Genomic DNA, 22,023 nt, shown 5'->3' on the forward strand with positions numbered 1-22,023 from the left:
TAAAACTCTTCCCTCCTCTCAGCCATTTCTTTGGAACAGCTCCTTTCACCAAATGTACAAATAACAGCAGGAATATTGACAAGAGCCTGAAACCCATTATGGGGCATTCCATGAGACTGTAACCTGTTCTTGTGATTTATTTTCTTTCTGAAAAGTAAGTTCCATCAGATCCAGCTGTTGCATGAACCAGACTTGTTACTGGACTAACAATCAGCATTCTGGGCCATTGTCTCAGAGCCACGTGTTCAAATCCCACTGCGGCAACATGGAATTTAAGTTCACCTGGTAAATAAATAAAGTTTGTCTCAGCAAAAGGCTCAGAACCTCTAGGTTATGATAACATTAGATCAGGTCCTCAAATTGTCAGTAAAGGAAAGAAATCTGCCATCCTTACCAATCTCCAGACCCACCAATGTGTTCAACTCACCACTGCCTTCTCAATCAGGGGCAATTAGGGATGGACAATAAATGCTGGCATCCTGCAAATGAACAAGCTTACTGTCTATTTCGTAAATTACCTCAGCACTGACACAGGAAGTGGCTGATGTACATAAAGGAAATTACAAGCCTTTCCTGTGGTTAGTGACTACAGGTAAAACAAAACATGTAAATACTCTCTATTTGGAATGTGACCTTGTTGCCAGAAAGCCTGAAAGATGTAGTCCTTGTGAGCTCAGACTAATCTCTGGTATCTCCCCAAGATCTGCCTACTCCTCAAGGACTTCGCTTCAAGTCTGTTACGGAGACAGCAGTGGAGTTACAGTGGGACCCTTTCCAGTTCACATCTGATGCTTGGGAAATCAGTTTCATTGCAAAGGTAAGTCGCACTCAGCCACTTCACTCATTCTCTCAGACATCTAGTGACCCTGCACCCATCAGACCCAGTGCCTGCGACCCAAGGCCAGCTCTTGTACTTGTCCATCACTTCCTTGTCTCTTTGTACCTGAACACTGTACAGGTGTCCCCCGCTTTTCGAACGTTCGCTTTACGAAACCTCACTGTTATGAAAGACCTACATTAGTACCCTGTTTTCGCTAACAGAAGGTGTTTTCACTGTTATGAAGAAAGGCAGCGCACGATAAAAAATCAGCGCGTGATAAAAGGCAGCGCGTGCCCCGAGCAGCTGCTTTCCCCCAAGCATCTGCTCTCCCCCGGATTCTCGCCGGCATTGCTTAAACATGTTGCATTGAGCAGCCGTTAGCAAGGTGAGTTCTAAGGTGTTGGAAAGCCTGAAAGAGCTCATAAGGGTGTTACATTTAGTGTAAAGCTAGACTTAATTAAGCGTTTTGATCGTGATGAACAAAGCAAGGACAAAGTCAGTTTGACTTGTGGAAGCTGACGAAGATGATGCTGAAAAGGTTTTGGTATCCGATGACCAAGAACTGACAGATGAAGAGCTGATGCAATTGGAAGAGGAAAGGATAACAATCGAAACCGAATTCAGTAGCGAATGGACTGAAAGTGAAGTCGTCCAGCAACTGCATGAGATTTTCGCTGCAATGATAAAGTACGATTTTAATTTTGAAAGGGTACGTAGGTTTAGGGGATATTTGCAGGATGGTTTGAGTGCTCACAAAGAACTGTGTGATAGAAAAATGCGCGAGGCTCAGCTGTCAAGCAAGTCTTCCACATCAGCCACAGCAGACGACGAACCTCAGCCTTCGACATCAAGGCGCGCAGTCATAGGAGAAGATGAGCTGCCTGCCCTGATAGACGATGAGATGACCCCCAGTGTCCCACCACCCCAACCCCCGGGCCCCGGACAGATACTGTACCGATTCGCGGAAAATGCAGCGGTAGCCGGGAGGCACACAGCACATCTTTAAGAAAAAAGCCGAAATAAACATGCTAATTAATTAGGTGCCGCCTAGCACGTAATTGTGGCCCAGATCAGAGGCGATGCAATCCGCAAACGCCTCTGATCTGCGCCGACATTTACGTGCCGGGCAGCACCTAATTAATTAGCATGTTTATTTCGGCTTTTTTCTTAAAGATGTGCTGTGTGCCTCCTGGCTACCGCTGCGTTCTTCGCGCAATGTATTAGGTGGGCGGACTGGAGGGTGGGGGCCACTGCACAACCCAGCCTGCGATGACTCAGTCTAACACACCATCATCAGTGTGCTCTGCGCTGTTTTCCCAATTCCGGTAAGTGATAATACACTGTACATACATTATTTCCACTTTATATAGGCTGTGTATTTTTACGTGTTATTTGGTAGATTTGTCAGCTTCATAGTTTAAAGGTTAATGGAGAGCGCATTAATGCCAACAGCACTTGCGTGAGATTTTCTGCCGAGAGCGCTTGCGTGAGATTTTCGCTATGCAGATCTGTGCAGGCAATCGTTGTAGAGAAGTATTTCTACATTATATAGGCTGTGTATTTATCATATCATTCCTGCTTTTACTATATGTTACTGTTATTTTAGGTTTTATGCGTTATTTGGCATGATTTGGTAGGTTATTTTTGGGTCTGCGAACGCTCACAAAGTTTTCCCATATAAATAAATGGTAATTGCTTCTTCGCTTTATGACATTCCGGCTTACGAACCGTTTCATAGGAACACTTTACCTTCGGATGGCGAGAGAAACCTGTATGTAGTTGTGTCACAATAGCACTCAGTGGCCCAAGGTGGGTGGGTGGCTGAGGACTTTTAACTGTAGATCAGAGAGGCTGAAAAGATGAGAAAATGTTCCTTTGCAGTAACACTAAGTCACAGATAAAGACAGTGTTACAACATGCACCCAACCATGCCACCTTCCGGTGTTTAGTCACTCTAACTCTCTGGAGTCTTCTCGGGAAGATTCAGGACTACCCTGCTAATTGGCAATCGTGTTTTGGCCTGTCATAGTAGCATAGAAACATAGAAAATAGGTGCAGGAGTAGGCCATTCGGCCCTTCGAGCCTGCATCGCCATTTAATATGATCATGGCTGATCATCCAACTCAGAACCCTGCACCTGCCTTCCCTCCATACCCCCTGATCCCCGTAGCCACAAGGGCCATATCTAACTCCCTCTTAAATATAGCCAATGAACCGGCCTCAACTGTTTCCTGTGGCAGAGAATTCCACAGATTCACCACTCTCTGTGTGAAGAAGTTTTTCCTAATCTCAGTCCTAAAAGGCTTCCCCTTTATCCTCAAACTGTGATCCCTCATTCTGGACTTCCTCAACATCGGGAACAATCTTCCTGCATCTAGCCTGTCCAATCCCTTTAGGATTTTATACGTTTCAATCAGATCCCCCCGTCAATCTTCTAAATTCCAATGAGTACAAGCCTAGTTCATCCAGTCTTTCTTCATATGAAAATCCTGCCATCCCAGGAATCAATCTGGTGAACCTCCTTTGTACTCTCTCTATGGCAAGGATGTCTTTCCTCAGATTAGGGGACCAAAACTACACACAATACTCCAGGTGTGGTCTCACCAAGGCCTTGTACAACTGCAGTAGTACCTCCCTGCTTCTGTACTCGAATCCTCTCGCTATAAATGCCAGCATACCATTCACCTTTTTCATAAATTGAGTATTTAAAGGTCACCTCAGTGCTCAGTCCTAAGCCCAACCAGAGATATCGCCTAGCGTTTTCTTCTGTGATCAGTTCTCAATCCAGTTTTATTCCATGTCTCAATCCTAACCTCAGATACTCCAGCATTTGGGTCCAAACCATCCTCGCCAAGGACTCTCGTCACAGTATGACTAAGTCAGTATGGATCCAACGGGGTATCAGTCTTTCATCCAGTGTGACCAGCCACTGAGAGATTTCCAGACAGAGTCTGGAGATACATGGTCTCTCGGTAGCTGTTTGCCAGCTTTCACAAGGAAGAATCCAGAGCCATTTCGTGGCTGTGCAGAGCCATTATATCGTCCAACCCCAAAGAGATTTGACAGTGACCTGGTGTCTTGCCAAGGCTTCCTCATTCAATGCTCTTTAGTGTTGGAACTCCAGCCAGCCCAGTTCCCTTTGGAGCATGGAAAGGTGGTCTTCATTATCTCTCTCTCCTGGCTGGAGAAGCCCTGGCTTGGGCCACCATATATTGGGAACTCAGGTCAGAGATTTGTTCAGATTTGGTGGAATTCATGGCCACCATGAGGATGATGTTCCATCACCCCGCCAGAGTCAGCCGAGTCTCGGACCGTCTGATGAAGATTCGACAGTAGGCGGTCAGAGGCTGACTATGCTATCGAGTTTCGGACCATGGCCTAAGAGAGTGGCTGGAATGGGAAGGCCTTGGCCACACTATACTACCACAGACTGAGAATGCCCTTGTCTTGGAAGAGCCAGCGGAGGACGTAGAGGTTCTGATCGTTGGGAGAACTCCAGTGTTGGGAGGACTGTGACGGTAGCAGCCACTGCTTCAAACCCCATGGTTTCTGGTGTCGTGCTGAAGGCGGAGATCTCCTAGGGTATGAACCAATGAGAGGTGAACGCTTTTTTGAACTCTGGAGCAGCTGGAAACTTCCTGGTCTTGGGAACCGCCCATCGGCTTAGAACGTATCTGCAGGAGTTGAAGCAGCCCATGCCTGCAACTGCCTTGAATGTCCATCCGCTTGGTTCCAGATAGATTAGGCAGTAGACATTGGTCCCGTGGATGAGGGTAGAGGATCACGTGTAGGACATTAGTGTCTATAGCATTGAGTCTCCTCACATATCCCTGATCCTCAGGCACCCTTGGCTGTCCCAGCATAACCCTTCTATGAATTGGAAGGAAGAGAGGATCGTTGCATTGTCCAGTCACTGCAAGACGGTATATTTTCAGCTAGGTGTTCTGACCACTAGACTCCCCAAAGACCACCAGCTGAAGAGGGGTCAGACATTGTTCAGAGTAATATGGAGCCTCCAGGAAACCCAGTCCTGCCTTCAAGGGCAGATAAGCTGGCTCCAGACAACAAGTCCAACAATTCCTGGGATTTGCTAACTTTTACCGAAAGTTCATCAGAAACTTCAGCTCAGTGGCGGCTCTGCTGACAGCACCAACCATGAGATCCACGGGCCCTTTTGTTTGGATTCTGAAGTGGAGGCTGCCTTCGTGGAGCTCAAACAATAGTTCATGACAACTCCCATTTTGGTGCCACCTAATCCGGATCTTCCCTTCACCGTGGATGTCAGAGTGGGTGCAATGTCATCTCAATGGACACCTTCAGACAATAAACTGCACCCACGTTCATTCTTTTCCAGATGGTTATCCCCGGCATAGGTGAACTATGACATTGGAAATAGGGAGCTGCTCATGGTCAAGTTAGCTTTGGAGGAGAGGCGTCACTGGCTGGAGGGGGCTTTTATTGTGCAGACAGACCACAAGAACCTAGCTTACATTCAGGCGGTCAAGAGACTGAATTCCAAGCAGGCCAGGTGGTCTCTTTTCTTTAATCGCTTCATTTTTGTCCTGACCTATTAACCAGGGTCAAAGAACCAGAAGCCAGATGCCTTGTCCCGTCATTTTGACGAACCTGGAAGAGTGGAGCAGCGTACCACCATTTTGCCCCAAGCCGAAGTGATAGCGCCAAGTTATTGGGGAATCAACACCCTTGTTTGGAAGGCCCAGGCACAAGGGGAGAATCCTCAGAATGGCCCTTGGGTTGACTGTTTGTTCCTAGTTCCATTGGTCTCAAGTTCTTCAGTAGGGGCATGCATTGAGAATGACCACGCACACAGGGATTGCTAGGACCCTCAAGTTCATCGAGAGAAGATACTGGTGGCCTGAAATGGTGAGAGAGGTTCATCAATACATGCAGGCATGTGAAATGTGGCCCGGAACAAGTAATCCCATACCCAACCTCAGGGGCTCCTCCCCCCCACCCCCCCGTGCTTTGCCTGTTCTGGACACACCATGTGCACACATCTCCATGGACCTTGTCATGGGTCTTCCTCCTTCCAAGGGGAAGACCTTTATCATGGTAATTGTGGATCTTTTTCAAAGGCCTGTAAATTCATCACCTTGGACAGACTACCCATCTGCAGTGGAATTGGCAGAAATTACCCTGCACCAAGTCTTCAGGATTCACAGTTTTCTGGCGGACATTGTATCAGATTGTGTTCCGCAATCTGCGTCATGTTTTTGGAGGGTGTTCTGTAAGATGATTGGGGCAACAGTGAGCTTTTCCTTGGGGTTTCACCCACAGTCCAATGGCCAGATGGAGCAGATAAACTAAGAGTTGGAACAAACCTTAAGAAGGCTGGCCTCTGAAAGACCGGATGAGTGGTGCAACAATTTGATGTGGGCGGAGGCCACCCACAACACTTCATGGCATTCAGTGCGTGGGGTGCCTCCGTTTGAAAGCCAGTTTGGGTAATCTCCAACACTCTTCCTGAGCAGGAGGCCAAGGTTGGAATTCCTGCAATCAGAGATCTTGTCCGATGTTGCAAGGAGAAATAGACTAGGACAAGGGAGATTTTGTTAGCTTCTACCCAGAAGGCTGAAATGAAGGCTAACTGCAAGAGGACCAGTTCTGCAGCCGGAGCAACAGGTCTGGCCAATAGACTCAGGATTTGCCTCTCCGAGTGGTGTCCAGGAAATCGACACCCAAATTCACTGGACTCTTCAGGATTCTCAGGAAAGTAAACCTGGTGGCCTACACCTTGCAGCTCCCCAAGACCCTTAAGATCAATCCCACCTTCCACATTTCCAAATGAAACCAGTCCTTTAGCCAGCCCCACCACTATCAGTCCCAACACCACCCAGGTTTGTGGATGGGGAACAGGATTTCACCGTGAGAAGGATTTTAGATACACGAACTGTTTGGGGTGTTTGGCAGTTCCTTGTGGACTGGGAAGGATTTGGAACCGAAGAATGGTGCTGGGTTCCTGAAAGGGACATCTTGGATCTGGCGCGCATCTATGACAACAATCATTGTCTCTCCGAGCGGCCAGGGCCGTCAGGAGTCGGCCATGGTGGAGGGTGGAGGTGGTCCTGTTACAATGCTCACCCAACGGCGCCAGCTTCCAGGGTTTGGATGCTCTGACTCCCTGGAGAATGGATAGCTGGTGTGGTCCTGCTAATAGGCAATCACATTTTAGCACTAAGAAGTGAGTATTTAAAGAGCACTTGAACAGAGCCTCTGTGCTCAATTGTAAACCCAACCAGAGATATGGTGTAGCACTTTGTTTTGTACTCAGTTCTTGATCCTAGCCTCGGATACACCAGCATTTGGGTCCTATCTATCCTCGTCAATGGCTCTCATCACAGACAGGGCTTCATCCCTCTGCTGCTGCCTTACTCTAGTTTTCTCTATTCCTCCCACAAACCTCATTTCCCCTCCCCACTTCGGAACTGTTCTCTCTGGCGCAGTGTAATATTATGTCTGTCTTTCAGAGTAATGAAGGAGGTATGATAGTTCAGCTTCCCACAACAGTGACCTCCTTCAACCAGACTGGTTTGAGACCGGGTGAAGACTACACAGTCAACCTGGTCGCACTCAAGGAGCAGGCAAGGAGTGCACCAGCAACAGCAACGGTTTCCACCCGTGAGTTAATACTTCATTCAGTCAAAGTATAAGTGACCAGTCACCGGGTCAGAATGTAGCGGGATTGCAGGGAAGGTCGATGTCCTGACCGGCGTCTGTAACCAAGGTAATAGACATAATGGAATGAACAGTTGAAGCTTGTTATATTAATGCTTAGAATAAAAATGGTAGGGGGATGAATGTAGAGACTACTGATCAAGATACACTACATTGAACAATGACATTGTGGCTACAACAGAGAGGGGGACAGGAATGGATGCTTAATGTTTTAGGTTTTTGATGTTTTAGAAAAGATAGGGAAGCATGGTAACATAGTAGTTAGAAGAAAACTTAACAGTGGGAACGGCCCAGGTTCAATTCCCGCTGCAGTCTATAAGGAGGCTGTGTGTTCGCCCAGTGACCATGTAGATTTCCTCTGGGTGCTCTGGTTTCCTCCCACATTCCAAATTTGTACAGGTTAGTAGGTTGATTGGTCACATGGGTGTAATTAGGCGACACAGGCTCATTGGGCCAGAAGGGCCAATTACCACGCTGTATCTCAAAATAAAAAATAAAAACATAGAGAGGGAGATAAAAGAATGGGAAGGAATTGCCCTATTAATTAATACCAAAGCTGCACTCAGAGGGTATGTAATGGAAAGAACATCCACTGAGTCTATATAGGAAACTCAAAAATAAAAAAAGTGCAACCACTGTGATATGATTATGCTGCTACAGTCTCCCCCTCCCTCCTCTGCAACACAGAGGAACAGATATGCAGGCAGATTAACAAGAAGGTTGTCATGGTTGATTTAATCTTCCCCAATATATATTGGAACCTCTTTTGTGCAAAAGGTTTAGACATGGTAGAATTTGTTCAGAATATTCAGGAAGATTTCTTAAATCAATATGTAGATAGTCCAATAATGGGGGTGGGGTGGAAGTCACACTAGACCTATTGGGAAAAGAGCATAACCTGGTGACTGGGAACAGTTAGGGTGCAATGATCACAATTCCTTACTTCTTAAGATTGCTACAAATAAGGATAAGTATGCACCTGTGGGGGCATATTAAACTGGAGCAGAATCAGTTACAAGTGTAATTAGATAAGAACTAGGGAGACTTAATTGGGAACAGCTGATCTTGGGCAAGTTTGTTTAGAGGAGTTCAACGATCAACTGCACAGGATATAGGACAGCTGTCTACCAGCGAGAAGAACAGAAATGACGAGGTAAGAGAACCTGGGATTTGAGAAAATGGTGAATTTTGTCAAAAAGAAAAAGGAAACACATGTAAGGTTTAGGAACCTAAAATCAAACAAAGCCCTTGAGAACTCTAAGGAAGCTGGAACTCAAGAAGGGAATTAGAAAAGCCAGGAAAGGCCATGAGAAGTCCTTGGTCAGTAGAATAAAGAGAACCTTAAGGATTTCCAAACACACATCAAGAGTGAGAGGAATGGACTACTCAAGGATAAAGGAGGTAATGTTCTTGGAGGCTGAGGATGTGGGTGAGGTCCTAAGTGAATACTTTGATCAGTATTTACCAAGGAGAAGGAAGTGGATGCTGTGCACAGCATCCTAAATGCGCCAAAGCATTTTGAGATAATGGAGGGGGTAGTGAGGGGATGGACCTCAGGTTATTGAGAGAGGCAAGAGGTGAGATCAGTGGTGCCTTAAACAAGATCATTCTGTCCTGTCCAGCCACGAGTGAAGTCCCAGAGGACTGGCAAATAACTGATGTTCCTTTGTTCAAGAAAGTGAGTAGAAATAATCCTGGAAATTATTGACTGGTGAGTTTTACATCGGTGATAGAGATGTGAATGGAAAGGATTCTTAGGGATAGGATTGATGTACATTTGGAAAGTCATGGACTAATTAGGGAGTCATCATGGCTTTCTACAGGGTAGTCAGCTCTGACTAAATCTGACTGAGGTTTTTGAGGAGGTGACAACGGTGAACTGTGGACGCTGTCTAAGTGAATTTTAGGAAGGCATTGACAAAGTCCCTGGAGTGACTTGGCAGCTTTCTTTCAGACTTGGCTTGCAGAGGTAATGGCCAATAGGACTTATTCTGGCTGGAGGTCCATGAGTAGTGTTGTTCTCCAGGGTTCTGTACTGGGACTTATGCTGTTTGCGATATATATAAATGACCCAGATGAAAATGAAAATGGATGTGTTGTTACTAGCTCACAGACAATACAAAGATCAATGGTGTTGTAGATCGTGTAGAAGACTACCAAAGGATATAGATCAATGGCAAATATGGGCAGAGGAATGGCAGATGAAGGCAAGTGTGAGATATTGCACTTCAGGAGATCAAATGTAAGGGACTATACAGTTTTAAAGGCAAGACCCTTAACAGTGTTGACTTACAGAAGGATCTGGGAGTCCAAGTCCCTAGCTCCCTGAAAGGCTGCAGAGTTTGGTAGAATAGTGAAAAAAAAACACCTGCCATGCTTGGTGTTACTTGAGACACTGAGCTCAAGGATCAAGCATTTATTTTGCAGCTTTCTAAAATTTCAGTTCTGCTGCCTCTGGAATACTGCATTCATTTCTGGTCATCCTGTCTTAGGAAGGCTGTCGAGGCTTTGGAGGGGGAGCAGAAGAGGTTTACTGGGACGTTACCTGAATTAGAGAGCAAGTGCTGTAAGAAAAGGTTGGACAGATTGTTACTGAGGGGAGAACTGTAGAAGGTTATGAGATTATGAGAGGCAGCCATAGTGCCACAGTAGTGTCGTGGTTAGTGCAACTCTATTAAAGCTTGGGGTGTCAGAGTTAGGAGTTCAGTTAGTATCTTATATGTTCTCCTCGTGATCACGTGGGTTTCCCTTGGGTGTTCTGGTTTCTTCCCACAGTCCAATGTAGGTGTGATTAGGATAGTGTTAAATAGGCTGGGTGGCTAGCTCATTGAAAGGCCTGTTCCACATTAGATCACTAAATAGATAAATATATATAAATATACTTTTTTCCCCAAGGTCAAATGCTAGAGGTCAAGCATTTACAGAAAGTTCAAAGGAGATGTGTGGGGATATCTTTTTCCACTGAGTAACAGGTATCTGGAATATGCTACCATGGCTGGTGGTGGAAGCACATATGATAATGTGTCTTAGATAGACATGAATACTCAGAGAATGGTGGGATATGGATCATGTGTAGGCAGAGGGATTCGTTTAGTTATGCAATTAATTACTAGTTCACTTGGTTCAGCACAACATCTTGGGCCAAAGGCTCTGTTCCTGTGCTACACGGTTGTATGTTCGATTTGAAACTGACCTGAAAAGATATCATTGTTCCTTCATTGTCACTTGAATCTAAATCCTATAACACTCCGCTCAAATCACAAACAGTAGTTTCATTAGAAGAACTGCAATGACTCAAGGGCAATAAGAGATGGGATATAAATGGAGCATTGTGAATAAGTAAGTAGAATATTTTATAAAAATCTGTAGCAAAGGTGAGGTAGTAAGAGCTCAGAGTCAGCCTGTGTCTGCAAGGGTAAGAGGCGAAGATGATAAATTTAGGTGTTTAACAGATAATATTGGAAGTTTCATCAGTGAAAGAATAAAGTGTATGTCAGGTAGTGTCAAAGGTGAGTGGCTGGGAACGGACCCAAGTGCAAGATTCCTGGATTTCAGTGCTTTAAAAGGGATAGAGAGGGCGGAAAAAGGGGAGGAGGGGTGGCATTACTGGTCAGGAATACTATTACAGCTACAGAAAGGGTGGGTAATGTAGCAGGATCCTCTTTTGATTCAGTATGGGTGGAAGTCAGGAACAGGAAAGGAGCAGTTACTCTATTGGAAGTATTCTATATGCCCCCTGGTAGCAGCAGAGATACAGAGGAGCAGATTGGAAGGCAGATTCTGGAAAGGTGCAAAAATAACAGGGTTGTTATCATGGGTGACTTTAACTTCCCTAATATTGATTGGCACCTGATTCTTTCCAAGGATTTAGATGGGGCAGAGTTTGTTAAGTGTGTCCAGGACAGATTCCTGTCACAGTATGTGGACAGGCCGACCAGGGGGAATGCCATACTAGATCTAGTACTAGGTAATGAACCGGGTCAGGTCACAGATCTCACAGTGGGTGAGCATCTGGGGGACAGTGACCACCGCTCCCTGACCTTTAGCATTATCATGGAAAAGGATAGAATCAGAGAGGACAGGAAAACTTTAATTGGAGAAAGGCAAATTATGAGGCTATAAGGCTAGAACTTGCGGGTGTGAATTGGGATGATGTTTTTGCAGGGAAATGTACTATGGACATGTGGTCGATGTTTAGAGATCTCTTGCAGGATATTAGGGATAAATTTGTCCCAGTGAGGAAGATAAAGAATGGTAGGGTTTAGGAACCATGGGTGACAAGTGAGGTGGAAAATCTAGTCAGGAGGAAGAAGGCAGCATACATGAGGTTTAGGAAGCAAGGATCAGATGGGTCTATTGAGGAATATAGGGAATCAAGAAAGGAGCTTAAGAAGGGGCTGAGAAGAGCAAGAAGGGGGCATGAGAAGCCTTGGCGAGTAGGGTAAAGGAAAACCCCAAGGCATTCTTCAATTATGTGAAGAAAAAAAGGATGACAGGAGTGAAGGTAGGACCGATTAGAGATAAAGGTGGGAAGATGTGCCTGGAGGCTGTGGAAGTGAGCGAGGTCCTCAATGAATACTTCTCTTCGGTATTCACCAATGAGAGGGAACTTGATGATGGTGAGGACAATATGAGTGAGGTTGATGTTCTGGAGCATGTTGATATTAAGGGAGAGGAGGTGTTGGAGTTGTTAAAATACATTAGGACAGATAAGTCCCCAGGGCCTGACGGAATATTCCCCAGGCTGCTCCATGAGGCGAGAGAAGAGATTGCTGAGCCTCTGGCTGGGATCTTTATGTCCTCGTTGTCCACGGGAATGGTAACGGAGGATTGGAGGGAGATGAATGTTATCCCCTTGTTCAAAAAAGGTAGTAGGGATAGTCCAGGTAATTATAGACCAGTGAGCCTTATGTCTGTGGTGGGAAAGCTGTTGGAAAAGATTCTTAGAGATAGGATCTATAGGAATTTAGAGAATCATGGTCTGATCAGGGACAGTCAGCATGTCTTTGTGAAGGGCAGATCGTGTCTAACAAGCCTGATAGAGTTCTTTGAGGAGGTGACCAGGCATATAGATGAGGGTAGTGCAGTGGATGTGATCTATATGGATTTTAGTAAGGCATTTGACAAGGTTCCACACGGTAGGCTTATTCAGAAAGTTAGAAGGCATGGGATCCAGGGAAGTTTGGCCAGTTGGATTCAGAATCGGCTTGCCTGCAGAAGGCAGAGGGTGATGGTGCAGGGAGTACATTCAGATTGGAGGATTGTGACTAGTGGTGTCCCACAAGGATCTGTTCTGGGACCTCTACTTTTCGTGATTTTTATTACTGACCTGGATGTGGGGGTAGAAGGGTGGGTTGGCAAGTTTGCAGACGACACAAAGGTTGGTGGTGTTGTAGGTAGTGTAGAGGATTGTCAAAGATTGCAGAAAGACATTGATAGGATGCAGGAGTGGGCTGAGAAGTGGCAGATGGAGTTCAACCTGGAGACGTGTGAGGTGGTACACTTTGGAAGGACAAACTCCAAGGCAGAGTCCAAAGTAAATGGCAGGATACTTGGTAGGGTGGAGGAGCAGAGTGATCCGGGGGTACATGTCCATAGATCCCTGAAAGTTGCCTCACAGGTGGATAGGGTAGTTAAGAAAGCTTATGGGGTGTTAGCTTTCATAAGTCGAGGGATAGAGTTTAAGAGTCGCGATGTAATGATGCAGCTCTATAAAACTCTGGTTAGGCCACACCTGGAGTACTGTGTCCAGTTCTGGTCACCTCACTATAGGAAGGACGTGGAAGCATTGGAAAGGGTACAGAGGAGATTTACCATGATGCTGCCTGGTTTAGAAAGTATGCATTATGATCAGAGAATAAGGGAGCTAGGGCTTTACTCTTTGGAGAGAAGGAAGATGAGAGGAGACATGATAGAGGTGTGCAAGATAATAAGAGGAATAGATAGGGTGGATAGCCAGCGCCTATTCCCCAGGGCACCACTGCTCAATACAAGAGGACATGGCTTTAAGGTAAGGGGTGGGAAGTTCAAGGGGGATATTAGAGGAAGGTTTTTTACTCAGAGAGTGGTTGGTGCATGGAATGCACTGCCTAAGTCAGTGGTAGAGGCAGATACACTAGTGAAGTTTAAGAGACTGCTAGACAGGTATATGGAGGAATTTAAGGTGGGGGCTTATATGGGAGGCAGGGTTTGAGGGTCGCACAACATTGTGGGCTGAAGGGCCTGTACTGTGCTGTACTATTCTATGTTCTATTCGATGTTCTAAGACACAGACACTGAAGTACTAGGACAAGACTAGGATACAGGGTGAGGGCAAGGACATGGACATGAAAACCGGGAACCCAGAACAGGACTGAACAAGAGAGCTAGGAGCTCGGGCTTGGACTCCGAGCCAGAGACTGGACAAGGACCCAGTACCTGGGTCTTGCCTCTGGCTAGGACCTGAGAACTAGGCAAGGACGAGGCCTGGATGGCAGGCAGGACGAGGCTGGAGTCTTAGAGACTTGAGGTGAGGCTTGGCAGGAGGCTGGAGACTGGAGGCGAGGCTTGGCAGGAGGCTGGAGGCTGGAGTCTTCAGGCTTGAGGCTAGGCAGGAGGCTGGAGTCTTCAGGCTTGAGGCTAGGCAGGCTTCTCCTGGGCTGGGCGCGGTACTCCTGGGCAGGGCGCAGATCACCACCTGACGGAGGCATGGGACAGGAAGGGACAGAACCAACTGCAGGTAACGGCAAGACAGCCTGGCTTACCTGGGCGGAGGCAAGGGACAGGAAGGGAGCTAGGTACAGGGTGGCTCCAGGACCAGACAGCAAGACAAGGCAAGGCTACTGGCAAAGCAAGGCAAGACGAGAACTTCAGGGGAGGAGAGAGTTACCGGCAAGACAAGGCAGGGCTTCAGGCGAGGAAACAGAAGGCAGAGGAAGGGAGACAAGGAGTAAGGACAAGAACAATCCAGTAGCCACACCCTGGTCTCTGGAGGTATTTATGCAGCCAGCCCCAACAGGCATCAGCTGCCTTAATTAGTGCTTAACAGGAACAGAAACAGGGTAGACAGGAAAACCTGGAGCAAGGATCAATGGACTGGACCGTGAGCCAGAATACGGACTTCACGGACCGGACCATGACAGGTAGGGGAAATTGGTACTGAACATGTCACTTGAAGTTCTCAGGAGATATCAGATAGAATTCAATAAATTAGAGGGCAAAAAGGGGGTCACAAAATGAATTTGGAAAGTAAGATTAAGTAAAATCTTAAAACCTTTCATAAGTATATTAGAAGGACTGAAGGCAGGGAGTAATTAGGAGAAGATAGCACAAATTTGTGCAGGGGAGTTCATGTCTCATAGGTCATGGAACTTTGAGAATTTGGGTACCAATGTTTGATTGGATAAATCCAACATACATGTATGTTTAGGGTGGAAAATCCACCAGCTTTATCCAGTTTAACCCCAGTCCTGCAGAAGCATGTTTGATTCTTCAGTGAATTTTTGAAGGAACCATTCATTTGTATCAAACCATGATCAGTTGTAAGAAGAAAGTCCACACAGTTAGCACTGGGCAATCAGCGCTGGGAGTGATTCACCAAGCAGAGCAAGCTTTCTATCTGAAGCTAATCTCCGGTTAAGTTTACTCAAAGTTTCCCCTTTGGGGACATTTGTGATCAATGGCATATTAATTCATTGCTGAACACAGTGTCACATTTTATCTTTTAGCAATTGATGGACCAACTCACATCACCATTCGGGAGGTGGCTGACACCTTTGCCTTTGTGGAATGGACACCACCGAAGGCCTACATCGACTATATCCACCTGGCATACGCACAGACTGATAGAACATTTAACAAGTCAGTGCTGAGATTGCAGCCCACACTGACCCAGTATACCTTGCAGGACCTGAGACCTGCCTCACATTACCAGGTGTCGGTTACCGGCATCCAGGGACACAGACAAAGCCAGCCGGTGACTGCTTCCTTTACCACAGGTAACGTCTTGATTATGCCTGTGTCTAGGGAATGTGAGCCACCACTGTCATCTCCATCTTTAGGTGTCAGTACAGGATGTTTATATCTGGTTCTTTAGTAACAAGCACAATGTGCTGGAGGAACTCAGCAGGTTAGGCAGCATCTATGGAGAGGAATAAACAGTCCACGTTTTAGGCTGAGACCCTTTATCTGTCTCTATAGGTGCTCTCTAACCTGCTAAGTTCCTCCAGCAAATTTTGTCTGCGTTACTCTGGGTTTCCAGCATCTGCAGATTCTCTTTTGTTTCTAATTCTTTAGTGCTTGATTCAGATGTCGTTCATGAACTTGTTGTTCTTGGTGTTTGAATTAGGAAACCAGCTTCATTTCATGGATAGTAGGATGCCTCGTGTATACGCTTTGTTTAGTAGGGGATTCCACTTCCTTGATTTCAACTGGGATTACCTTGGTGTGGAAAGATTAGGCAGGGTGAAATTTTTGAACTGCATTCAGGAGAGCTTTGTGTTAGTAGACTGTCCTACTAGGGATGGAACAGCATAGGACCTAATCCTAGGGAATAAAGCTGGGAAAGTGGATGAAGTGTCAGTGGGTGAACAGTTTACAGACAATGACCATAACTAGGTGGATTTCACAGTAGCTATGGAAAGGGTCAAGAATATTCCAGAAGTTAAATGTCTGAAGTGGAAGAAGGCCATTTTCAACGTCGTTAGCAGCCAGGAGAAACTACTGTAGGTGTATCTACATTTGGGAAGAGGAAGTAATTTAAAAATGAAATGATGAACATTCAGTGCCAATATATTTCCCTTACGATGAAGATTAAGGATGACATGTCCAGGAAAACTCAGATGTCAAGAAGTATCAGAGTTTGATAAAGGAAGCCTATGATAGGTATGGCAATATTAAAGAGGGGAGGCCCTTCCAGATTACAGAGAGGGTAGCAGTATTTTATAAATGTATTAACAGCAAGAGAGTAAAGAAAAAGAGTAGGCCATATTAGGGACCAAATTACAATCTGTGCCAGAAACCAGTAGAATGTTTTTGATCAGCTGGTGAACTGGGCAGAGTAATGGCAGATAGAGTTTAATCCTGATCAGTGTGAGACGATGTATTTGGAGGTCCAGTAGGAGTAGGATACTCACCATGACTGGTCAGGCCCTAGGCAGTGTTGAGCAACTGAGGAACAATTCCAAAAATCCCTGAAGGAGGCAGAATGAGTAGATGGAATGGTGAGGAATGTATTCAGAGTGCTGGTCTTCACTAGCTCAGACATAGAATGTAAGAGTATAAAAGTCTTTGGTACATCTTTATAAAACATTGGTTAAGCTGCTGCTTGAATATTGTGTATAGTTTTCAGTGCCATGCTCCCAGGAAGGTCTTCATTTCACTGGAGAGGAGACGTCAGGGACGGAGTGTTACAGTAATGAGGAGAGACGGCATAGGCTGGGGTTGATTTGTTTGAAAGAGGAGCAGCCGAGTGGCAGCCTGATGGAGGTGCTCCAAATTATGAGAGGCAACCTTAGGCCAGTTAGTCTGAAGTCAATCCAGATTGTTATTTGGAAAAAAGGATTAAGAAACTTTTCCCATTAGTATATGTGTGTCTAAAACCAGAAGATGTAGGTTATGGCCAGGAATCAAATGTTTAGAAAGGATCTAAGGGGATATTATGTTTACTTAGAGAGGGGGTGAAATGTGCATTGCACTGCCTGAGGAAATGTTGAGGGTAAATTCTCTCACAACATTAAAGGAGCGTTTGGGCAAGCAATTAAATCACCAGGGCATGGTAGCCTGTACTGGAAATAGGGTTAGTGATGGTTGGTATGGATGTTATGGGCTGTTTCTTTGCTGTTTGACTGAGACATAGTTATGTCCCCTCATGTGAGGCTCCCCCATTAACAGGAGCATATCACCAACACACTTCGGATCAAACTCTAGAAATTCTGCAGATGCTAGAAATCTAAAGCAACACACAAAATGTTGGAGGAACTCATCAGGTTAGGCAACATCAATGGAAATGAATAAACAGTCAATATTTTGAGCCAAGACCCTTCTTTGGGACTGGAAAGGAAGGGGAAGATGCCAGAATGAAAAGGTGGGTGAGCGGAAGGAGGATAGCTGGAAGCTGACAGGTGAAGCCAGGTGGGTAAGAAAGGTAAAGTGCTGCAGAGGAAGGAATCTGATGGGAGAAGGGAGCAGACCATAGGAGAAAGGGATGAAGGAGGTGACTGGGGGGGGGGGGGAGTGATATGCAGGTGAGAAGAGTTAAGAGGGCAGAGTGAAGGATCTTGGCCTGAAATGTTGACTGTTTTGGAAGCAATTTCCATAGATGCTGCCTAACCTGCAGAGTTCCTCCATCATTTTGTGTGTATTACTTAGGATTTATTCCATAAGAATTCATCATTCATTTTGCAACGTTATATTTTGGATTGGGCTACACTCTGTATATAATAAGGCACTGGTAGAGTTTGAATTTCTATTTCTAAATCTTTGTTTTTTCGATGCTTCTGGCTTCTCATCATTTACAAATTGCTGAGGTGTGTCATCACCTCATATTTGTCAAAAATAAAATTAATACATTAACACATTCCCAGGCTAATTAGAACTTATTGTAGAAATGTGTACAAAGGTTCAAAAGATTCATTTCATTATTAAAGCACGTTTGCAGAATACAACTGAGATTTGTCTTCTCCAAATAGCCATAAAATACAGAAAGCCCTAGTGGTTGAAAGAAAGACATCAGTCCTCCCCCACCCACATGAAAGGAAAAAGAACAAAAACTCGCAAACCCCAAACCCCACAACCAGTCCCTAGCGCAAAAACTGATAGATCACCCACATAGAGAAACAACAAAAACATCAGATCCCAAATCCCCAGCCCACCAATCAGTAACAAGAAAGAATGGGCAAGAACATGAGGGGAAAAAAGCAGAACTGAAAGGGGCCAATATGAACTACAGTCCAATCCATAAATCCCAGAATTTTGGTAACACCTCTGAGGGCAGTGACTCGAACCAGCGGCTTCGCCGAGGGCAGCTACTCAAACCCAGCAATGCCGCCGAGAACCGTTCACTCTCCTCTGCACTTGTCTCGATGTTTCAATCTTCCTCAGAGAGAAATGTAGTCTATCGTGGCCCTTCTTCTCATCTCTGTGTGGTAGCTCATGCTCACATTTCTCTCTTGGAGTTTTCTCGGGAACAGCAGAGCCCTAGCTCACTTGATCAAACTACCAACTGTAAGTCACAGTCTCCTCAAAAACAAAATTAAGATAAGAAGAGTAAGTAGAATACGTAGAAAAACTGGAATAACTGACTTTCCGGAAGACGTCGCCTGAGGAATCGTTGTTTGCTGGCACCATTTTGACCAGAGGTCAGAGGTAAATCACAGTAGTTACTGTTCTGTTTCAGCTAGTGGGAACCTAAAGGACGCTCATTTCCAAAGTGTTAGGTGAACATTGATTGGTGAATTAGTTAATTGGCAATAACAAATATGAAAAGGTTAGGGTCATGGACAGGCCACTGGATTCCAGAGATGAGGTCAGATCATTCCACAGGCCTGGGAGACTCGGGAATCCTGATTGGGGTTGGAGAAGAGGACTGAACCTGCTGTTGGGAATTGCTGTCAGGCAGGAAGAGGAGTAGAGATGGCACGAAATGATGGAGAAGAAGAGATAGTGAACGAGAGGTGGTACTGGGTGACAGGAGCCGTGTGGAGGAGGGCGAATGAGTAGGAACATGGAAAAATAAGCAGCTGATTGAGGATTGTAGTGGCTTATTGTCCAGTGATGGAGGCAGTAGACAGGATTTAAATAAAAAAGGAAGGAAGAGTTTAAAGTTTTGTTGAGTTTTGAACGTGGGCATACAGTATGTCTGATATCAATCCAATTAGACTAACTTCGGATTTGAAAAAAGCATTAAGAGGTATTGTGGATGCAAGGTCTTGAAAAAATGGGGCACTCTTAGTATCTTGTAAAGAAAGTAAGCAATGTGAGAAAGCTTTGGGATTAAAAGTTGTAGGAGGAAGGAAAGTAACACCAAGAAATCATATTGACAGACAGTGGCTTTGAGGAGCAATTTCTGGAGTGCCTTTAGATTTATTTGTGAACTAAGTTAAAAATAATTCAGTTAGGGGATAAGTTGTGGATGCTGAACATTTAAACAGGTTTTGTAGTGGAGTAAGAGCAGAGAGCTGATCAGTGTTGATTAAATTTGACGAAAAAAGTTGCTGGATAAGGTTAATTTAGGTTATATGTGTTTTATAGTTCGAGTCTATGTGCCACCCCCTCTGAAATGCTTTCAGTGCCAGACGTTTGGCCATATAGCAACTGTGGGTAAGGGTAAAAAGTGGTCTGGTAGATGTGGTGGAGAATGTAATTATGGCAATTGTAGAGAAGGAGTTAGGCTCATATAAAGCAACTGTGGAGAAGAACATAGCTTTGCTTATGCAGGGATCCTGTACTGTACATAAGAAAGCTGTGAAAGTGCAGCGTGTTCGGCTGGAAATGGGTATATCATATGTAGAGGCTCCACAGAAAGTACAGAAGACAGTGTCAATGGGACCTATTAATATCCAGGTTACAGTTTTAAAACAGTGTGTGAAGTGCATTATGGTGAACAAAGGAATCTCTGATATTGATAAATTAAAGTTTGTCACTTTCATGGCAGGTGTGGTAAATTGTACATCAATCTAAAAGTAGGGCAGAAAAGTATTAAAATTATCTTAAAAACTGCAGAAAAACATCTGGAGATAAAAGGCCTAATTCTGGAAGTTATTAATGATGCCTTATGATGATGAGGACACGCAGTCCTCTTTTATTGTCGTTTAGTAATGCATGCATTAAGAAATGATACAATGTTTTTCCAGAATGATATCACAGAAACACATGACAAACCGACTTAAAAACTAACAAAAAACACATAATTATAACATATAGTTACAACAGTGCAAAGCAATACCGTAATTTGATAAGAGCAGACCATAGCACAGTAAAAGTCTCAAAGTCTCTCGAAAGTCCCATCATCTCACGCAGATGGTGAACCTCCAGCGCTGCCAACTTGCCGATGCAGCATCCTGGAAGCATCTGACCACTGTCCGACTCCGAGTCCGTCAGAAAACTCAGAGCCTCTGACCAGCTCTCCAACACCGAGCACCGAGCACCATCTCTGCCGAGCGCTTCAACCCCAGCCCCGGCAACAGGCAATAGACAAAGCTGAGGACTTGGGGCCTTCGTCTCCAGAGATTCTCGATTGCACAGTAGCAGCGGCAGCGAAGCAGGCATTTCAGAAGTTACTCCAGGTGTTTCTCTGTGCTTCTCACGGCTGTCTCCATCAAATCCGGATTGTGCACAGCCCTCTAGTTAACACATAATTGATAGTCATTCGGAATGGCTGCGCGCGCTGTGTCGCGCCGTCATCTCCTCCTCTCTCCTCCTTTAACCTTACAAGAAGGAATAAATAACGTTCAGATTTCAAAGGAGGGTTGTGAATGAATTTTTTCTAATCCTGTAATGGAATACTAGAAGCTTGTTAACTAATACTCAAATTTCAAAGTACACTTATTATCAAAGTATGTAGACTTTACACAACCTTGAGATTTGTCACCTTACAGGCAGCCACAAAACAAAGAAACCCAATAGAACTCTTCAGAAAAGACTGTCAAACACCCAATGTGCAGAAATAAAACAAGTCATGCAGATAATAAAAGTAAGCAAATAACATTCAGAACTGAAGTTCATGAAAGTGACCTCACAGCCACAAAGCCATTCATCACTGCAACCAGTCCAAGATGCAGGTCACGGCCAGCGCAGGAACAAGCTGAACACTGGCCTGTCCCTCTCCTCCAGCCCCGACAACCACCTGTCCCTTTCAATCTGGACCAGTGTTTAAATTGTCCGAACTGTTGCTCATTCCTTGCTCCCAGACCCAGAATCCACTGCCCCAACTCTACCTCACCTCAGATCTGCCGCTTTGAACTGGCTCTGTCTGCTGCAGCAATGGTAAAACTTTGGCTCGTTCGTTTCTCACTTTCAGGCCCAGTCCCAGGCCCCACTGCTGAGATTTGGTCTGTACACATCACGCAGCAACTGTCCTGCACCTTCACAATTTTTGTTCACACCACAAAAATGTCAGGTCGTACAGGCAGTTCAGAAGCTCAACTCTGAATGGAAGTTACAGGCTATCGTTTGCAGTGATTGTTTCCCAGAAAATTTGTGCTTAATAAAGTAGCTAGTAATGATCAAGAATTTAAGCAATTTGTTGAAAATTTACTAAATAAACCTGATGTTATATCTGTGCAGCTAATCTTCTCTAAGTTTTAAGATACAAGATTATATTGATACAAGATGCGATCTGATAATGGGTAATGGAAGAGGAGGGACCACCTTTGTCAAAAATGGGTTAGCACATAGAAATTGGAGTTGTTTGAGTCAATTGTAGTTGATATTTGGGGAAAGAATGTTGAAATACAGATAAGGTCATATGGTGTTGAAGTATAATATGAGGTTGAAGTGACACAAATGTGAATGGAATGGTGGTGGAACAA

General features: G+C 45.0%; 1 protein-coding gene across 1 annotated transcript in view; it reads left to right on the plus strand.

Moving 5' to 3' along the window:
- Positions 1 to 22,023, plus strand: part of tnr (tenascin R (restrictin, janusin)) — a 165,619-nt gene that overhangs the window by 16,186 nt on the left and 127,410 nt on the right. Inside the window, exons 3-5 of the mRNA XM_072274562.1 lie at positions 702 to 817; positions 7,309 to 7,459; positions 15,223 to 15,492. Coding sequence (XP_072130663.1) covers positions 702 to 817; positions 7,309 to 7,459; positions 15,223 to 15,492 — 537 coding nt within the window. The remainder of the gene's footprint in view (positions 1 to 701; positions 818 to 7,308; positions 7,460 to 15,222; positions 15,493 to 22,023) is intronic.

This window comes from Mobula birostris, chromosome 12 (assembly GCF_030028105.1).
Source record: "Mobula birostris isolate sMobBir1 chromosome 12, sMobBir1.hap1, whole genome shotgun sequence".
Taxonomy (NCBI): Eukaryota; Metazoa; Chordata; class Chondrichthyes; order Myliobatiformes; family Myliobatidae; genus Mobula; species Mobula birostris.